The sequence below is a fragment of the Colias eurytheme genome, chromosome 6 (assembly GCF_061535395.1).
Source record: "Colias eurytheme isolate Ceu_HAF_F1 chromosome 6, ilColEury1 Martin Lab GWU primary, whole genome shotgun sequence".
Lineage (NCBI taxonomy): Eukaryota > Metazoa > Arthropoda > Insecta > Lepidoptera > Pieridae > Colias > Colias eurytheme.
The window spans coordinates 4,484,928-4,505,170 of record NC_142985.1 but is presented as its reverse complement, the minus strand read 5'-3'; the positions used below and the strand labels follow the sequence as shown (position 1 = coordinate 4,505,170).

The window sequence follows — 20,243 nt, the reverse complement described above, 5'->3', positions numbered from 1 at the left end:
ATTCTAACATAGAAATCTGTTTAAAACTAAAATATTTGTTATACAATTTGTTAAATGATGTTTATTAACATAAGTACATAAATCCAAAATACAATTTCCTAAGTTCTGAATCAGTGATTCGATCAATTATTTCGTTGAATTGAAAATACCAATCTTAATCTTAAAGCGTGAATGACGGTAGATATACAGATACTAGATAGTGTCCCAAAGGTTACAATGTCAATTGACGTCGACTAAACCATAGACATACGTTGTTCTAAACGTTTAATCAGCACAGATTCTAAATATAGGCACTTATGCTATACCAACCGACATGCTGATGTCAGCAGACCTTTGCGATAAATTAATGCTATGCGTGTAATTTTGAACTTATTAATTTCGTGTTATTTGTTGCATTGTTTTATAATGTAAATGCATGTTTTATTTAGTTATGCATTCTAATCCTATGAGATGGTTTATATGGCATTCATTTTATTTTCTAAAAAAAGTAGAGATTCCTACGACACCCGCAATTATGTTAACCAAGGTAACTTTGCTTTTTCATTAAATTCAATATATCCTGAAATACTTAAAAAAAGTAAAAAGTACCAACTCATCATAAACTTCAGAAAATCCCGCGATACCATATCTGTAACTATTGTAGTTTGTCATTATAATTAGTTTTTATCTATGGTTTTTATTATTAAAAAGTTAATTAAAATACCAGACTATATTAATCCTTATCCAAATAAATTACTTAATATTCAAGGCTGTTTCAGTAGATGCAGATTACTTTTCAAATTATTCGAATTTCTTTCTTTCAGCAGATATTATTATATTAACAAAATTTAACACAAAAATGCGGGAGCCACTGAAAATGCAAAAAACCCGGGCAGAGCCGCGGAAAGTGGCTAGTTGATTATAAATGTAGATAACTGTTAATATCGAGAAGCAAAAATTAATCCAAAAAAATTACCTACTACTTCTTTCAGTGAAACAAATTGTATAATATTATTTACAAGTACCTATTAGGTACCTATTTTGTAATATGCTTTTTATCATTGTCATTGCTTGAATATAAAACAAGTAAATCACATACTTAATAGATTCCATAGTTAATTTACATTTTAGCAAACCTATAAATACATGAAAATTAAAAGACAAGTTTTATTAAATCGTAATCATGAAGAAATCGTATAAAAGCCAAGGCCACAGAACAAATAATTAAAACAATAAAATGAAGTAATAAATTATTTGTTGATATTGGAAAGTTACTTTTATAGGATACAAACGATTTGAGTTAACAATAAACATATCTACAGGAAGGGCAAAGGGTATCGAACAGGATTAAGGGACAACAGAACATCGTATAGGTATATAAAAAATATAGTTATATAAAATAAAAACCCAGTTACTTAAGTGGTAAAAAATAATACATCACAGCTTCTTATTTATTAAGAAAACAACTCATCACGATAACTCACGAAAATACATGCATTATAGAAGAAAATCCCTTAATTATTCAACTTTAAACAATGTTTTTGAAAACAAAATGCGTAATGTTCTCCTATATAATATATTTAACAAAGAGCATCAAATTCAGCAATATATATTTTATAAATAAATAGTAATGATAATGAAAATAAAATCAAGAAAAAGCGCTGTCTGATAATATAAATTTCAGTTCTACAGTTATCGAAGTTCTATCGAGTTTAATAGGTACATATTTAATAGCAATAGCAATGATTTGATTCTTGGATAATTAAAGGTTTTCGTACGACTACAGTCTACATGTAAATATATAAGATTCTACACTAATTACGGGAACGCATCGCTACACTAACAAGTAACAGGCCTAACTTATCGCGATATCACTTTCTGATAATACGTAATTATTCTATTTTTTTCGTCACGTTATTTATGTGAAAATATTGCGTTTGTTAAATGGGGTGCAATTAGACATTCATGATTTTGCGATACGATCGGAAATTAAATGTATTTTATTAGGTAACGGTTACTGAATTTGAGATTATTGATACCGAGAAAAAGTAAAATGAAGTGAAATTAAAGCAAAAAAATAATTCACATACAAATGTAGAGTGCTAATGTAGAGACAACAAAGGTAAGGTGTATTCCATTTAAAACATTTTTACAATCAAATAATTAGAACTTGAATTCATAGAAGAATGAGAAATTCTCACAAATAAAACTACTTACATTCAAAATCTTTGAAAAAAAGTGTAAAACGACATTTTTCTCAAAATATTATAAAATTTGCAAAGCGCACGCCAAGCAAATATCTCCAATTAATATATAAATAGTCACTTATTTAAAAGCAATAAAATGGCTTTATTATTTAATTATTTCGTAGTTTAGTATTGTAGGCCCGGTGGGTAGTCGTGTGTGTCACCGGCCCCTCAGGCGAAGCAGGGATGAATTCATTGTTCTTTTATCCTATAGTTTTACTATATTTTTAGAGTATTTTTAGTAATAGTTTAATTCAAAACTCATTACACCAAGAAGGTAGATTAACAAGGTTAGTATAACCACAGATTAATTAAAAATTATTTTTATTAAATCTGGTTTATTTTTGACTAGATTTCCGCCCGCGGCTTCGCCCGCTTTTGCAAAGGAAAACCCGCATAGTTCCCGTTTCCGTGGGATTTCCGGGATAAAAACTATCCTATGTGTTAATCCAAGTTACCCTCTATATGTGTGCTAAATTTCATTGTAATCGGTTCAGTAGTTTTTACGTGAAAGAGTAACAAACATCCATACATCCATACATCCTTACAAACTTTCGCCTTTATAATATATATTAGATATTAGATACTAGATTATCAGATATCTTTACACGAAGAACGAAGAGTAGCAAGGTATATATTCACAGTTATATTGTCTTGTTAAAGATTGATTTGTTTGTTTATAACGAATAATCTCTGAAACCAGTCAACCGATAATTATTATATCAGAAATTTACATTTACTATTTTTTATATTACATTAAAGGGTATGAAGAGGCTTAAATGTTGAATGTTACAAAACCATTAGTACATATTTAGTAAAACATAAAATTAAATTTCTTTAATAGGTTAAGCTCAATCATTAATAAGCATAATTTATTAACGTTTCATGAGACAAGCCCATTTGCTATTGACTGCAATAAAGAATCTATAGAATACATACTTGGGGCCAATGATACCTCTTGTTTGTATATATAATATCATTGCTTGGGGCATGATCTACAATCGATATCAAAGCCTAAAATATATTTTTTAGAATTTTTGTCTGTGTGTCTGTATATGTCCTGGTTAAATTAAAAAAGTAGGTAGTTATTGCACGGATTTACTTCAAATTTTGCATGAATATGACCAACTGCAGGTCGGGCCAATATGTAGGCTGTATATCATCACGCCACCAGTAGGAGAGGAGCAATGCGGGTAAAACCGCGGTCTCTAGTACGTAATAACATCAATACAAAAGCAATATTCTAATCCGTCCCCGTAAGGACATTTCGCGTAAACAAAGCATTTGAATGTGGGGGTGCATGTACACTTACATGTGGGTAGGTTAATGATAGCGGGCTTCCGCTGCGTCACACCTGAGAGCGTCTAACCGCCACTGGATATAGATACCCCTCGGGCGTTACCCCGCACCCCTTAATTCAACGCACTATGCGTGGCGGTGATATGGAGCTGTGTTTACCGCCTAAATTTATTCCCACGCAGGAACTTTAGTTTTGTGGATGTTGTTTTCGGACGTCTGCAACTTCAAGTCCAAGTCCAAGTCCAAGTAAGTTTCAAGCTGATAAAACATTTTGATGATCTTATTAGTAACTGTGCAATATATGTATGTATTTTTTATATGTATAACAAGCTTGTAATAGATGCATAAGAGTCCAATCTATTATTAAATAACTTATCACTGTGCTGTTGTCATAATGGTTATAATTATAGTTTTCATATCGCAAAACTATGGAAGTGATAAAGTTAATCACTAAATTAGATATTGAATTATTCCGATAATACTGCATTATAAGTGCATTCAATTGATCGCAGATAAAAGATAAGCGTGTTGGAAATTGAAGTTTTATCAGCTCTATGTCATTACTTCGAACGCATTACAAAAGGTTTTTGAAGAATAAGTAAGAAGTTCAATTAATCCTAATTTGCCCGCTAAGATTAAACTTGCGATATGCCATTCTATAAGAACCCTTTACTTTCAATTCCCTCCCTTTTAAGCCGCTTTAAAAGAGTTTGACAAACACAGGGCTAATGCGTAACGGAATTATTTGGGCACATCGGTTCATTTTAATAGCTATATCTACGTTTAAATTATAGTGCTCTGTGGTAAAATATGTCGGCAAGACATTGGTGTGTTGCGTAATTAAAAGATACTACAAAATGAAACTATTTTTCTTTCTTTTTGTATAGTTTCCACGCATTCAATGCCCATACACCTGATGCGTTACTCTAGGAAAAATATGTAAATTTATTCATATTCAAATTATTATTATAACATATTATGTTTTACCACATTTTTGCATCCATTCCATCAGCGCATACGCACCCTTATCGAAGTATCGATACCCTGGCCAGTATAGCCGTTACAGCGCATAGGTTTTTCACGTGAAAAAACCACAATTATTATAATGATCGTCCTAGTATGGGATCCCGGCTTGTTTATGCAAATATCCATTCTAATTAAGAGGGAAAATTATTTTTCAACGTAGTTTGCATGCGCTATGCGGCGGAATCGGAGTAAAAACTGCGCAGGCGATTGTAATATGGGGAACGGTTCATTGTCATCGGAATAAGTAATAGAATGGAGAGTTGACTGATCTGTTGATAGGTACAAACGATATGAGGTTTTTATAACAACACGTTCATTACTTTCTCGCCTTGTTTTAATCTATGAAACCAAGATTTAATCGTCTCATAATGTGTGTGTATCATTTCAATTAATTACTTCAAATAAAGATTTTTCTCAACAATACATTTGTTTTACTGCGTAGTTGTCTGCTGTGTAGACTCTCAGTCTAATCGAAGATATTCAGTAAATATGTATATGCAAATAAAATACCACTTACGTATTCGACCATTAGAAAAATCCTTCATTTGAATTATATGATGATTATAATATCCGTGTTCACATGTAGTCAATTAAAGGGCATCTTTTTGTGAACATTATAGATTTAAACATCGTTAAAATGTTATATTGCGTTATATGTTTATTCTGAAACCGTTGCTAGCGTTCCTTCATTAACAAAGCTTTGTCGAACATTTGATGCGATTCCAGATTGTCGGCCGATAGTTCAGGGCGTGGAATTAATTACTTAATACCAATGCGTGCATAAACGCGTGCGATTTCTAACGCAATACCGCAATTATGTATTTTTTAACGCACTAGATAGCGTTTTTGAGAGCTTATCGCGTCGTGCGCATGAACCGAAACGATATTTATGAATAAAATCGTATCGTGTCGAAGCTATACGAGATAAACACATTTATGGGTTTCATTTAATAGTATATTGCACGTCAATTATGTTGCGGATAACATAGCTTATGAATAGATCAAATCCTCGGTGTGCGTTGATGTATGAAATTTGTTATCGGTGAGAAATGTTGGAAAAAGCGCGGGAAAAAGTTTATTATAAGATAATCTGTTTAAATTCTATATATTTTTTATGATTGTAAATAAATTTCATAGTTTTAAGGATTACAAATACAACCCAAATGTTAAACTTTAGAAGCAAAAGCTCCTAGGCTAAACCAAACGCACATTCAAAACAAAATAACAAAATATTAAAAATTATTAATTAATGTTAAGACACATTCAGGAAACATACTGTATAAGTTAATTTGCGTGTTTAAATAAAGTAGGAAATTTAATTATTTCATCATTAAGTAATTATAATTCTTTCGTTTCGTTTGTCAAATCAGTTGTTTACAGTTAATCAGTTATTACCTACATTTCAAAATCCATGCAATATAGATACATAATTAACACACGGCAAACACTGGGTACATTACAAATCCGTCCAAATTAACATGTACACGCATTATCGCTTAAGGACAAGCGAGTCATGTCATTTCAAATCCAGTGACCAGCATGCAAGTCAAATAGCCGTGCGTGCGTTTTCCAAAACCACTTCCTCCACGCATATGATGTATAGAAGCGACATGTGTGCGTGACAAGTGCACACATGTCTATCTCACTTTCATGTGATCTTATCAAAGTCTGTAATAATGTTGCGAAATGTTTTGGCTAACTATTGGTAGTATGCAGTATGCTTAAAACAAATTGGAAGTATGCTTACTTAATAGCCATAACGAAGAATGCGTAAATTGTAGGTAAATACATTCGTGATTCCTGTCAGGTTTAGCATGGGTCATAGTTGTTATTCACTCGGCCCTTCTACATTTTTATATTAATTCATTTTAGTTAAATTTCATTTATAACATATTTTTTTTATTATTTTTCAATCATAAATATTATCAATTCATAGACTGCATTGGCAATTGGAATAACAGATTCACATCTATTATTAATTGCTTGTTTTCATTATAAAAACAATCTTTCCAACTTTACCGAGCTTTCTGAATATTAAAATTTCCAGGAAAATCTCATAAATATAAACACAACAATTGTAGTAAACAAAGCAACATTACTAAAGGTTATCATAGTAGATATCCCTTTAATATAATTAGTAACTGCTAAACTCGACTGTTATTTGTTACCCCGTGAGGCCATGACTCTTATTTCTTGTGAAAAATCAATAAAAAATAAAAACTGCAGTTGCATACGTAATCGCTAATGCCGTATAAATATGTATTTGCATAGCATGTGTTTAACAGTGGATTACTAATATCTGCATCATAAAAACATTGGCTTATAGTGTGCTTATAGTTACCATCGACCTAGGGTTGTCAACTTAACGATTTATTGCATGAGAAACAAATACAGTATTATGTTAAATATATTCTATATGGACAGGTTGATAATAAATTCGACGTAATGGGCACTTTATTTTATAGAAAACAATCATTAAGTCGATCGAATATCTTTATGATTTGATATGCTTTGTATTCAATATCTTTCACTGATGAAATAAATGTTTAAGTAGTTAAATACCTTCCGTTCTGTTTGACTTATCGTGTGTTAATAAATAACATCTATTTACCATTAAAATAAAATAGCCTATAGCCATATATATTATATATATCTATGATGTTTCGCATCAAAACGTTTCGTATAAAAAGGTATCGACGTATCAAAATATTATGTTTCGCAGTTACCCTAACGTGGTCACGCACACATAATATTATGCTGGCACACATAGACATTCGTGGCCATCAATATTCGTCTGTTTCCGTCATTTCCCTGCGCAGTCGCCGATCGCGATGATTGCTCACGCGTTTCGCATCACTCACCCCTGCCCCTGGGATAGCACACACAATTTACATAGACTTTACTATGCACCTCGAAATGTTTTATAACAGAAAACGGTAATCTACATACGTAGGCTGCACGAAGAACCATTGACGCATGCGCTTAGCTGATACAAAGTGATATTAAGTCTTTAATTATCTTTTAACTATGCTCGGAATACCAGCAATCGTGCGAGCAATGCGAAGAATGTCTAGCGTAAACATTATAAGAAACAAGCGTGTTTTTATACAAAAAGTTAAAGAAAACGACTTAACATACACACAATCCGACTGAACGGAATAATTCGCTCAAAATGTTCCTTATAATTAACAATTGTTTTCCACAATTGACCAGACTTGTCCCATGCGACAACAATGAGCGAACACCAAAGAATTATGGAATACAAATTGAATTAAACAACTCCCAGGTATTAAAACGTTTAACAAATGCGAAACGCACATGGCCTGGGCGTGTCGTGTACACAGCTCTCACCCCATTGTTTATCCCACGATTAAAACCAATTCAAATACTAACTCGCACTCAAAAATTAAGCTCGAGTGGTGCTACGGAATCCTTTGTTTTAGACACAATGCACACTTGGTGCTACAGCGAAAACTGTGGACGGTTTTAACGATTATATACGGGGCCATGTTAACATGGGGCTTATTTTTTAGGTTATGTGTAACTATAGTTCACATCTATTGTTTGTATATTATAAACTATCAGAGAGACTGAGAATGTTAATTTTATTTTGCTTTTATCCTCCAGGGTATCTTCCCTGGCATTCATAATTTAGGAATGACAAAAGCTTCAAAAAAATTACCAGAATAAATCATCAGATTTAATTATTATTGTACAAAACATCTTGTAGAGTGTAAGTACATAATTAGACTCATTTTTTAATTGACTCTTATACATTAACAATCTGTAACACTGAATTAATATTGCTATTAGATTTTTTTGCTAATTTTAATTTTCGCTAAGAATGCCACGCAAGTTTTCAAAACGCTCCACATTTTTACTTCAAAGGCAACGCTAAGCATGGATTATAAAGTGGGGTGTTCGTTATGAACTCTTCAGGCTGCGCCGGCGCAGACGACAGCTGAGCTCTTTGAGAATTTTTAGCAATTAACCACCCTATTGTGCCTTTATTAGCGAAGTATGGTGATTGCTATCACCGACTTTCCCCTTTGACAATATATGAGAAATTAATTTGTCATTTTGATGTAGAGGACAGTTACAGCTTACTCCATAATGAGTGCCTGGAAGTTTTATAACGGTTCTCCCTTTATTACATATCAAAATTATGAATACTATAGAGCATATTATATTATATCTTGATAATTTTATAACTTATTCTACTTGTATTATAAACCTTTTTAATATTCACAAAAAATTCACCTCCATTATAAACAAAGGCAAGACACAAGTCGAACATTAAGTTCCCAAATAATCCCCTGCATTACGATACCAGAACTGAAATCGTGTTTGGTGGTAATGCAAAAAGTGGTCCGTAATCACAGTGAGCGTTACATTTACGCATGCTTTATCGTCAATCAATAATTAATATCTGGAGGCTGGACGGCTGAGAGGCTCCCGAATTTCGCGGAGAAGCATGAGAGCCGTTCGAGTAATCGCACTGGCAAAAAATGAAAATGAAACAAATACGAAATACTCCATTACTGATACGGGTGGCGTGGAGTCGGTGTTCGATTTTATCGGAAAATTATTTGTGATTTTAATTAATCAATATTGTGAATACGAGATGGTATTTTGCAAATGGAGATGAGATGTAATGTTAGTGATGGAGTGATTGAATGCCACGATTTTTAATGTCGGAATACTTTGATTATTTGTAATTACGAATTATTTTTTGTAACTTTTTGTTGCTATTGCATATTTTAAAAGTAGTCTCTTTTTTTAATAACGGTATATCAATGCCACGGCACAAATGTGATTCTCAGTTAACTCAAAGATGAGTAGCAGTTAAGAGTTATTAGACTTCATAAATCTATTAAAATGACATAAGTCAAGAACATTAGACGTCATCTCCACACCATCCCTATGCGCTGCGCCGCGCATTATGTATGCAGGGCGCGGCGGGCCGCGGGCCACGTCAGCTATTTGCTCGTGACCAGAGGGCTAAGCCATTCAAGGCTATACGGGGCCAGTTTTTGGCCGCTTTTGACTTGATCCGCCACTTCAACGCCCCTGCACCCGCTACGCACCAACTTTCATCACGCTTCCGAGAAAACGGATTGATCGACAATACATTTCCTTAAAAATGAAAGCAAAGTGGAGCATTCGTCAGTTTTTACGCGTCACACCGCGTGGCAAAAACGCTAATGAGCCTTTTTCATTGATGGCTATGGGAATGGAATGGTACACTTATATCGGCAAATTAATTTTTATTAATTACTTTTTAATGTTCTTTGAATGCCAGGCGACGAGACGTTGGTGTTCCTTTTGCAGAGATTCGTGTAAGTTTTTACTTTTGCATGTGTCCAAAACATACCAACGATATGTAAATGAGATGGTTAACATACTGATAGATACACCTGAAAACTAGATTTAGAGTAATTAAAAAGGATAAGAAGACATTGTCCACATTGAAGCGAAACTAAAAAGATGACTCAAAATAAAATTAACGTCAAAGTTTCTTCCCCTAACCTTCGGTAGGTACATAGACACAATCCGACACAAACATACACCGTTACTTAGCCCGTATCTCCATCTTAACAGTGTTTGCACAATCGTAGTTACTTACCGAAAACACCCGTCCATTATTAATTGCACTCAGGTGCTAAGATTATCCTTATTAGGGTACCGCAAAGCTCAAGCTTCCTTACAACACGGCATGTATTAATTTAAGTAATATATTGGATTACAAGCGTGATCTAGCAACATTTGTACAATATGATATACAATGGAATATGAGAGACAGAATGGGGAGAAAAGATAAAGACAGATCATAGACTATGGCTATTAAACAAGACATTTTTGCTAGAGCAAATGCAAAAACACCAAGACCGTGGTAGAATAAAGAATAGCAATTTATCAACTATTACTCAATATTAATATAATAATTTAACGAAAAAGTAATTTATGTCAAACGAGTTTACGCAATACCATATTAGCACTGTTGTTAAAAAGTATGTCGTTCCAATTAGTTATTTATTTACTTTAAATTGAACAACAAATAGGTTTTATTATTACACCGGAACTTAATAGCATTTCCAGTGGATTAGGTAAGTTGAAGTAGTCGGCGATTTCAGAACGGATTGCGAAAGTTTAAATTAAAAACCGAATTGGCTTTCTGAGGCACCTCGCTCCCCGCCCCGCGCGGTAATTGCAGCGCGCGCGCAGATTATCAGAAGCAAGTGCGTTCGATAAGGCGAGCTCACGAATGCGTGTTATTAAATTTATTCCTTTTTCGCCAGAATCTGCATAATGAGGGGGGCAAAAAATACAGGTAATCGCTAGATTGCGAGTCCCCTGAAGTGATGCCTTTGTTTTGCATGTACGCAGGTTTCGATGAATATATTAAACTGCTTTAAATTATAATGGCAATGCCAAGAGATCCTTCGCAATGATCGATACAACGTGCCTTGTATAATCTATATCTGGGTTTCATTATTGTAGTAATGTGTCATGATCGCCCACGTCGAAGGGAATCCTCTCACGTAGCAAATATAAACGAGCAAAATATTTCTTTTGTTGATATTCTTGCGACTCATAACTCATTAACATTATAAAAATTCTGATATCGATAAATTGACAGTTAATTACTGGTTTAACTTTCAGTCAATGTCATGGTTGGCATTCTATGGGTTGCGAGATATTCATCTCTACATTGTTTTTTTCAGTGGAGTAATTGTTGATCTAATCAATTTACTGTATTAGTAACTCTAACTACCTATAACTGTGCTTATAACGAGGAAAACTGAGTTGGTAATTATATCTGTACCACCACAGTGTGGGTACTGCAAATTATCTCCGAGTTGCGTATGTAGTACTTATTACCATTCTTGATTTTTCGAAGCTCATTAACGCTTAATACTTCCAAAATTTGTCTCAGGTGCTCGTGAGAAATTTGCTTTGTAACAGGATCGGGGTGTAGTAAAAAAGTACCGCGCGTGTCGTCAGCGGCCGTCCGGCAAGTAGTCCGTAAATTATGGTTAGTTTTTGGCATCGCCTGCGCAATGCAGCCTCACAGCTTTTCACATTCACTCCCCTCGCCCCGCCGCCTCACACGGTCACAGACCCCGCGTCAATCTCGACTACTTATCCGTCCGCATCCATTATATTAATCATTTTTCCAAAAAACTGCCGAGATCCCATCGCGGCCGGGAGCGGAGCTTTCGAAATTTAGAATTGACAAATCGATATCGCAAGATATTTATTGAGGCATGTATCGTTCGGCCGGTTCATTGTGACGCCAAAATTAATCTCGGGGTTTAGCTGCGTCACAAAGGCTGCATGCCGGCGCGTACGGTGGCTATTACGGACACCACATTATAATTACCTTTTTAAATAGTTTTTTCAGATCTCCATATTAAAACGTCAATGTAAATAACTTGTTAGCCGCAATCTCATTTCTGGGCGATTGGATATTACAATAGTGTACGTGATTTGAGAAAGGTAACGGTGTCGCCGCTTTATCCGACAGATGGAGCTTATTACGGGCGGAGCGCGTGCTCGACAAGGCTACACACTAAATAGTCAATATCGACACGATCAATTTGTTAATCGAAAACTAACTCGAGTCTCGATCGTAAATGTTGCAAGATATAACTGATACATTTTTATGTCTGTCTACTATGTAGTCATATTATACTTTGCAGTTTAACAATGTTGATAGAGCACAATCACAAGACCATTTATGTCGTATTTTTTTATTATTATTTCTACTATAATGAATTTACAAAATAACATTATGTATTATTGTGAATCGGCCTGGGAGCTTTCGAAAACATTGCTTAATCCTTTTTCCAGATATATAATATAAAATATTTGATGGTAAAACTTGAATCTCTTAACAACTCTACAATAAACTCTATGGTAGCATCTATCGCATATCTACCTACCCTTAAAAATGGTCACATACAAAGTTGTATTTTGAAAGCTATACGATACAGTATTAATCGTTATCAACTTAAATATATTAGTTACCTTGAACATTTCACGCAAATTATGATAATCCTTTACACTGTATAATTTAAATATCTCAACAGTTATCGGAAAAAAACTAACGCGCTCGAAAACGCTCTCACACCGCTCTCAAGCCTTTAATAAAAACGCATACAAATCCAAGTAATTCTGTCTAACAAATAGTTAAAAACCGTCCTAATCAAATGATTCGGTGTCAGCGTAGATACAACAATAAATATCTTAGTTGTACGTGTGGAATTGCACGGATCTATCTATTATGAGTCGTCATCACTTTTTGTGGACCGTCCAGCACGCGCCGACTTTCTATGTACCAAGCATCTGGATATAATTTGTTCAGTTTTTTATTTTCGCGCCGAAATTATGTTAGTCATTGTCGGCGCTGATAACGGTCAGTTGGTTGGTTTGGTCTTCGTTTAGATACATAATGGATTTCTAGGTATTATTGCTGTTTAAGATTTCGTTAAGGCGTGCATTCAATGCAACGTTATTTGCAACCGTTTTCAAGAGTAGGAAGTAATCAATGCGACTGTATTTTTTGTGATTATCCAGCTAATTATAAATTGATTGTGATATTTGTTTTTTTATTACTTAGGTCCTAGGAACTCCTTTTGCTCGTACGTGTTGATATGATTAGGTAGGTATGCACTAGCATGTAATTGAAAACATTCAATATCCCGAAATTTTTTTAGCTGTTAATTTAATTTTGTCGAATGAATTATACTAGGGCATTTCTATTTTACAATATTAGAATTGGTAACCTATTAAAAACTCGAATTTCTATTACCCGAATCTTAAAACCCCGAAAACGGTTGTTAGAACTTTTAAAAGACAGATGTAATGAATGACAAATTTTTAAAATTCCTTTTTTAATTTCCCAGATGAATCAATTTCCAGATGCACCAAAACCAGATTTTTAAAAAGTATTTTTTTGTTTCCCGTATTCTCATAATCCAGATCTCAATATACCAGATTCTCAGAATACTTTTTTTTGTTTCCCATCGTACCATTTTCCAAATAAACTATTGCCAAATTTTCATAATTTTTTTATTTGATTTCCATACAATCGTGATTATACTATTACTATCGACTGAAAATAAACATTGACAGTAAGTAAATTTATTGTTTTACTTGTCCATTACAGAAAGGTTTAAGTATCAAATTCGACTCAGTAGGTTAGGTTAGGTTTGAACTGTGACCCCCCATGCACGAGCCGAGCGAGCGAAGCGAGCGTGCCGCGGCAGCGGCCGGCGAGTGCCAGAACCGTCTCGCTATTGTTTTACTTGCCCATTACAGAAAGGTTTAAGTATCAAATTCGACTCAGTAGGTTAGGTTAGGTTTGAACTGTGACCCCCCATGCACGAGCCGAGCGAGCGAAGCGAGCGTGCCGCGGCAGCGGCCGGCGAGTGCCAGAACCGACTCGCTATTGTTTTAGTTGCCCATTACAGAAAGGTTAAAGTGTTAAAATCTATTCAGAAGGTTAGGTTAGGTCCGTGCTGCGTCCCCCTGGGAAGGATTACGTTTTGCTGGATATCGTTTATTGGAATTTCAAAAATCTAGACATTGTTTGTCTGGATATCAATTAACTGTATTTCAAAAATTTGTGTTTTAAAAATCTGGCTTTCGTGCATATGGATTACGGTCATCTGGATTTTGTGCATTTAGATTTCGTATGTCTGGAACTCATTCGTCTGGATTGAAAAACGTCGTACAAATAAAGAAATGGGCAAATGAAATTCGGAGTTGCGATTATATGGCAAACAAAACTTCGAAATTTTAAAATTCGGGGTTATGCAAAAATGTCCAAACGTTTTCTGGATTATGATATTCGGAATATTAAAATTCGAGATTAAGATAGGTAACCATTAGAATTACCTAATCTTTAATATTATATCCTATATTATTAATTATATGTTAATTATATCATTAAAAATTCCAACTATTCCCCACTACAATCACTAGGTACAACAACACTTACTCACCTACACTATAATATATAAAACTTAATATTACAGACGGCAACATTTCCATTAAATATCAAGTATCAAATCTTAAATATATGTATTAAAACAACTATGTATTTCAAACTGCATACAGGAAAAATATAATTCACAGTGTTAATGATGATGTTAAAAAAGTCTCTTTTTTGTCGTAGTTAATCTACTCACAGGCCATAATCACTTCCCAATATTATAGCAAAGTTCCAATTGATCATAAAAACATCAACTAAATTCAGCTCTAGGACCTTTTTTTTATGCAATAGGGGGCAACAGAGCAGACGCGTCACCTGGTAGAAAGTGCTCCACGTCGCCCATATGTAGGTACGCACAGTGCCAGAGACATTGTGAGTATGTTGCCGGCCTTTCAAGTAAGAATATGCTCTTTTCTTGCAGGTCCCCAGATCATAGTCGTTTGGAAAAGCCGCATGAGGGAGTTTGTTCCAGATGTCTGTAGTGCGCGGGAAGAAAGATCTTTTAAAGCGCACAGTTGTAGATTGCCAACAGTCAAGGAGTAGCCTCCTGCGAAAAAGTAGGTAGCAATCGACGCTGGTCCCTATTTGATATCCTACCATTCAATATTCCCATGTAGCGAATATTAAGGGGGAAACGATTAATTAAAAGCCAATAAAAAATAAATCTCAAGTATGTCACTAGAGCATATAGGCAAATAGCACTTATTGCAGTAATCCACGATAATGGATTAGCTGGCACGTCGTTATTTATAAACACCGCTATCGCGTTTAATCGAAGTCGATTCGAATAATGTCCACGATTATTGAAACGATAAGAGCCACAATAAAAAGTGGTAGCGTAGATAAACTGAACTGATTTCAGTTGCGACAGAATTGTTTACATTTACTATAAAAATATAAAGGTTTGCGGATAAAATACAACACGAACCCAGCTAACGAATAATTTTATAACTACAATTACTCCTAATTAATGCAATTATAATTACTAATTAACATAATTAAACACTTATTTTAAAATATCGATTTATTGAATTAGTATTTACCTGTCTGCGGCTATGAATTAATCTAATTTTTAGTATAATAAAATGGTAATTTAATAATTTCTTGGTATTTATGCTCTCTTTTTACTTGTATAAGAAGGTAGGTACTATTGACACATTCCCAAATATGCTTTTTTTGCAATTATAAATTTTTTATGTAATAGATATAAGTTACTACTAACTACTTAGTAATATGTGTTATAGGTAGGACCTAAATACAATAGGCACTAATACGACCAATTTGTACGACAATAATTTTTGTATTTCTATTTTTTTCATAATATTTTAGTCTGATTTTAAAACTAAAATTAAAAAAATATATACGAGAAAATGTGTATGTTTGTATAGCTACCCGTCTTTAACATAGCAACCAATTGATGTATTTTTGCATATTGATAGCTGGAGGGTCGGAAAGAATTAACTAGTTTTTATAGAGAATCACAAAAAAAAACAAGCTACTCTATCTATCTAATGTATATTATAAAGGCGAAAGTTTGCAAGGATGTATGGATGTATGGATGTTTGTTACTCTTTCACGTAAAAACTACTGAACCGATTACAATGAAATTTAGCACACATATAGAGGGTAACTTGGATTAACACATAGGATAGTTTTTATCCCGGAATTCCCACGGGAACGGGAACTATGCGGGTTTTCCTTTGCAAACGCGAGCGAAGCCGCGGGCGGAAATCTAGTAGGAAATATATATTCTTACAAAACACATAAAATTTACAAAAGTGTATTATTGCCAAACATATCAAATAAAGATAATCACGAACCTTGCAAATAACGATACAATTTCGTAAAACTAAACCGCAAGTAAACCTGTTTGGAGTAGATTAAAAACCTATTAGTAAAATAATCTGATTGCGTTAGTTAATTTCACAGACGTTATTTTCACTTTAAAAATTAACTTATAATTTTTATGATTAATTTACATGTCTTTAGAGAATAAAACTTCTATAAAAGTGTCTATAATTTATGCAAAAAGTTAATTTTATGATTACCCTACAGTTCACATTATGATACAAATTATATTCGACGATAAGAAACTATAAAGTATAAACCTGCTCAATTAATATTATGTGATAACATGATGTTTATAGATAGAAATGTAGAGCCGTCACAAACGTTTTTGTAGAGCCGTCACTTTGAAAGTATAGAAATGTAATCAATCAGTTCAGACTAAGTTCTTTGACTTCAGTTAAAAACGACTTATTCATTTAAAAAAAATCATCGATTTAATAGTTAAAAAAAATATATCGGAATGTATTTTTTTCCGTCCCTTAGCTTAATTTTTTCCAAAATTTTAATATTATACAAGTAAGTTATAATTTGGTGTTTTTCAGTTTGATTATTATTATTAACAACAATCCAGAACGCAATCTGCATTATTATTTGCTTACGGAAAGTACATTTTTACGAAATACCTAATACCTACTTAACATAATTATGTAGCTATATGTACAAATAAAAGATAATACCATGCAAGTTGTTATTAATAAATACCTACAAGATTTGACAAACATTCACGTCTTATCAAATATCTTGTCTCAAATGTTTGTCAAGAAAAAAACAAATCAGTAAATTATTTTAAATCCAAGTTTAATTAGCTTAACCGCATCGTTACGGATAATTACCAAAACTAAGAAGTAATCAGGCGGATTTAATAAATTAGTTAAGTATTGCAAACTATCTGGTATTTTGATTGTCTAATTACGAAATAAACAGTTGTTAGTCACCACCCGTATTTTTTCCATATAAAAAAAACTTAACACATGCTTTTTTGAGTGATAGAAAAAGTAAAAAAATCTTTAAATGTTACGTTGAATCAAAAAATATGCCTAATTATATACCAATTATATAACATTATATGCAATACTTAAAATTTTTTTAAAGTTTTGACAAAAATAAAATCAAAATTTTCAAGCATTTTTTGTATTTTCTCAGATACTTCTTAATCGTATTGAAATGGTTAATATTGCTAGCTAGTTTGAAACAAAACTATCGGAACATAAAAAAAATATTCATTGATAAAATACCTAGTTATATTAATTGCAAAATATGGGTTAAAATTTTTGCAAATAATATAACTTTTCACCTGGCTCTTTTTCATTAAATCGGCTGAAATTAATGTAAAAATTGACGGAAGTGTTATACGAATCGATTAATTTATTCTCCATTAAAATTGGATAATCAAAATGAATCTACGATTTTTAATTGCATTTTTTAATAAAAAAAAATCGGTCAATGTCATCATAATATTACGTAACTATTAACAAAAATAATAGGTATAATATCAACGTAGGTATAAAAATAGCATATTATTGCAAACAAAATCTTTTCATATAAATTACAAATAATACAATACAGGTCCTTAGTGCAATGCAATGCTCCACTTCTATATTTCAGTGACCTTGCCAAATATCAATAACTATTGTCTGAACCCAAAATATAATTTGGTATGTAAGTGTTTCATTATATTTATGCTAATTTCGCTTATCAAGATGAACTTGCTCGTTTATTGTTTGAGTGTATCAATTGAGCATGTCTAATACGCCGTAACAGTTACTTATTGTTTATATAATTTTGTCCCTTTACTGAAAAAATATTGCATTTTTTTGTATTTGAAAAACACACTCCGTTATCATGTTCAACATTTTTTTTTCAAATAATATGTCAATCGTCGCAAGAAGTCAACTTTAAAAAATATCCCAAAAATAATTTACCTGTGAAAGATCGCTCGGGGCTTCTGATTTAGCCGTGTTGGCCGCAGCCCATGCCTCTGCGAATGTCTCCATAGCACTCTGAAAGTCCATCTTTCCGATTCACGACATCAACATACCGAAATTTCCACACATGTGCCCGAGAGAACGGCGAGAGAATCACCCTACACGCGTGCGTTCGTGCCGGCCGGCGGCGCGCTACTGACGGTCGGCCCCGCCCAGCGAACCGCCCGCGTCGAGAAAAACCGATACCACCACAGCCTCCCGTTTCAGCGCTTTTCTTTTTTAAGCCGATATTTTAACGAGTTTCTTTTTTCCATACAAAGCCCAGCCCACGGTGGTGGTTGGGCGGCCTTTGGATTATTTACACTTGTAATTCACAGATTGTTACGATACTTAATTTGTTTCGCTGAGAGGGTGTTAGGCGTTATCTTGTTGCGATTACGCGACGCGCTGATAGGCGTCTTTATATCTCGCAAAGCGCGCATCAACATGACTGCATGAATTTTAACAAGCCGTAATCATGCCTGACTTGATTAAATACTTCGCGTTATTGTATACTTCGAAATTGGCTTCGTATAACGTATACAATTTGATCAATTCGGTCATTGGTATTGATGATAGCAATTGGAAGATACTTGACGAGGCTTCATTTGTATGCAAATTTGGGAATATTTTTGCAATTTCAGAAGTTATAAAAATCGCTAATTATGATATTCGAGCAAGCGTTAGGTGGGTACTAGAGCATTTTTATTCATTAAATAAATCACCCCAGCTTCCCGTCTGCTCTATTCTGAAGAAAAAAAAATTGTCACGGCTTCCTATAATTTTGTACGTGGCCGTTTAAACGGTATTACCTTCCGGCAAGCGGCATTTTATCTTAATTTCTATAGCTTCTAGTATATTAACGGCCAGCTATGACAAATTATAATGAAACGGTCTCATAATTTGTAGCTACGGGTTTATGTTCGTAGCTTTATTCCTTCATTATTGATTACATTTACGAATTATTATTAAATATTAATATCAAAACACTTAATTATATCAATATAAATCAATAAATAGACTTTGAAAAAAGGTCCGATGGGGATAATCTCTCAACAGCTTAACAAGATTACCGTCAAACCAGATCTTCGAACATTGTTTACGTACAACAAACGATGATTCTTTATAGCCATCATAAGTTCCCTTCAGATTATCTACATAATAATATAATATAACCGTTAGCGGCTTCACGGAACGCAAGTAGGTCGCTTTATATCGACCGACATTCTTTGTTACCCGCCCGGATAAAACAATGAATTTGTATCTACTATTGTTTTAGCTTCTCCCGGCTTGTTTCTAGCTTTATATCCTGCAAACATAAGAGATCTTATCTCTGATACATTGATTGAATAATGAATCCATATCTACTAATATTATAAATGCGAAAGTAACTCTGTCTATCTACAGTCTGTTAAGTGTTACTCAATCACGCCTAAACTACCTACTGAACCAATTTGCATGAAATTTGGTATGGAGATATTTTGATACCCGAGAAAGGACATAGGCTACCTTTTATTGCGAAATATGTAGGTACCACGGGCGAAGCCGGGGCGGACCACTAGTGGCTAAATATGTCTGGACTATAGACAAGACAATGAGGCAACAGTTTACTAAAATAATACCTAGGTATTGATAGACTGCACGTTTTATTATTAATTTTGACTTTATTTAGGTACCTATTTATGTGATTTTTTTAATAACTACATTTAGTATATTTGGAGTAGGTATCAGTAAAATTTTCATATTATTTCTTGCGTATATTCTACTCGTACCTACTCTATAATTCGCTTGCGTAAACTCTATCTAACAATTACAAGGAAATACCATTAATGATATATTATGAGTTATTAGAGAGTATTAAACATAATAAAGAAAAATGTT

General features: G+C 33.6%; 1 protein-coding gene across 1 annotated transcript in view; it reads right to left on the bottom strand.

Annotated features, from left to right (window-relative positions):
- Positions 1-18,502, bottom strand: part of dve (SATB1_N and homeodomain domain-containing protein dve) — a 68,540-nt gene extending 50,038 nt beyond the window's left edge. Inside the window, exon 1 of the mRNA XM_090102617.1 lies at positions 18,321-18,502. Coding sequence (XP_089958743.1) covers positions 18,321-18,410 — 90 coding nt within the window. The 5' untranslated portion in view covers positions 18,411-18,502. The remainder of the gene's footprint in view (positions 1-18,320) is intronic.
- Between the last annotated feature and the right edge of the window lie 1,741 nt (positions 18,503-20,243).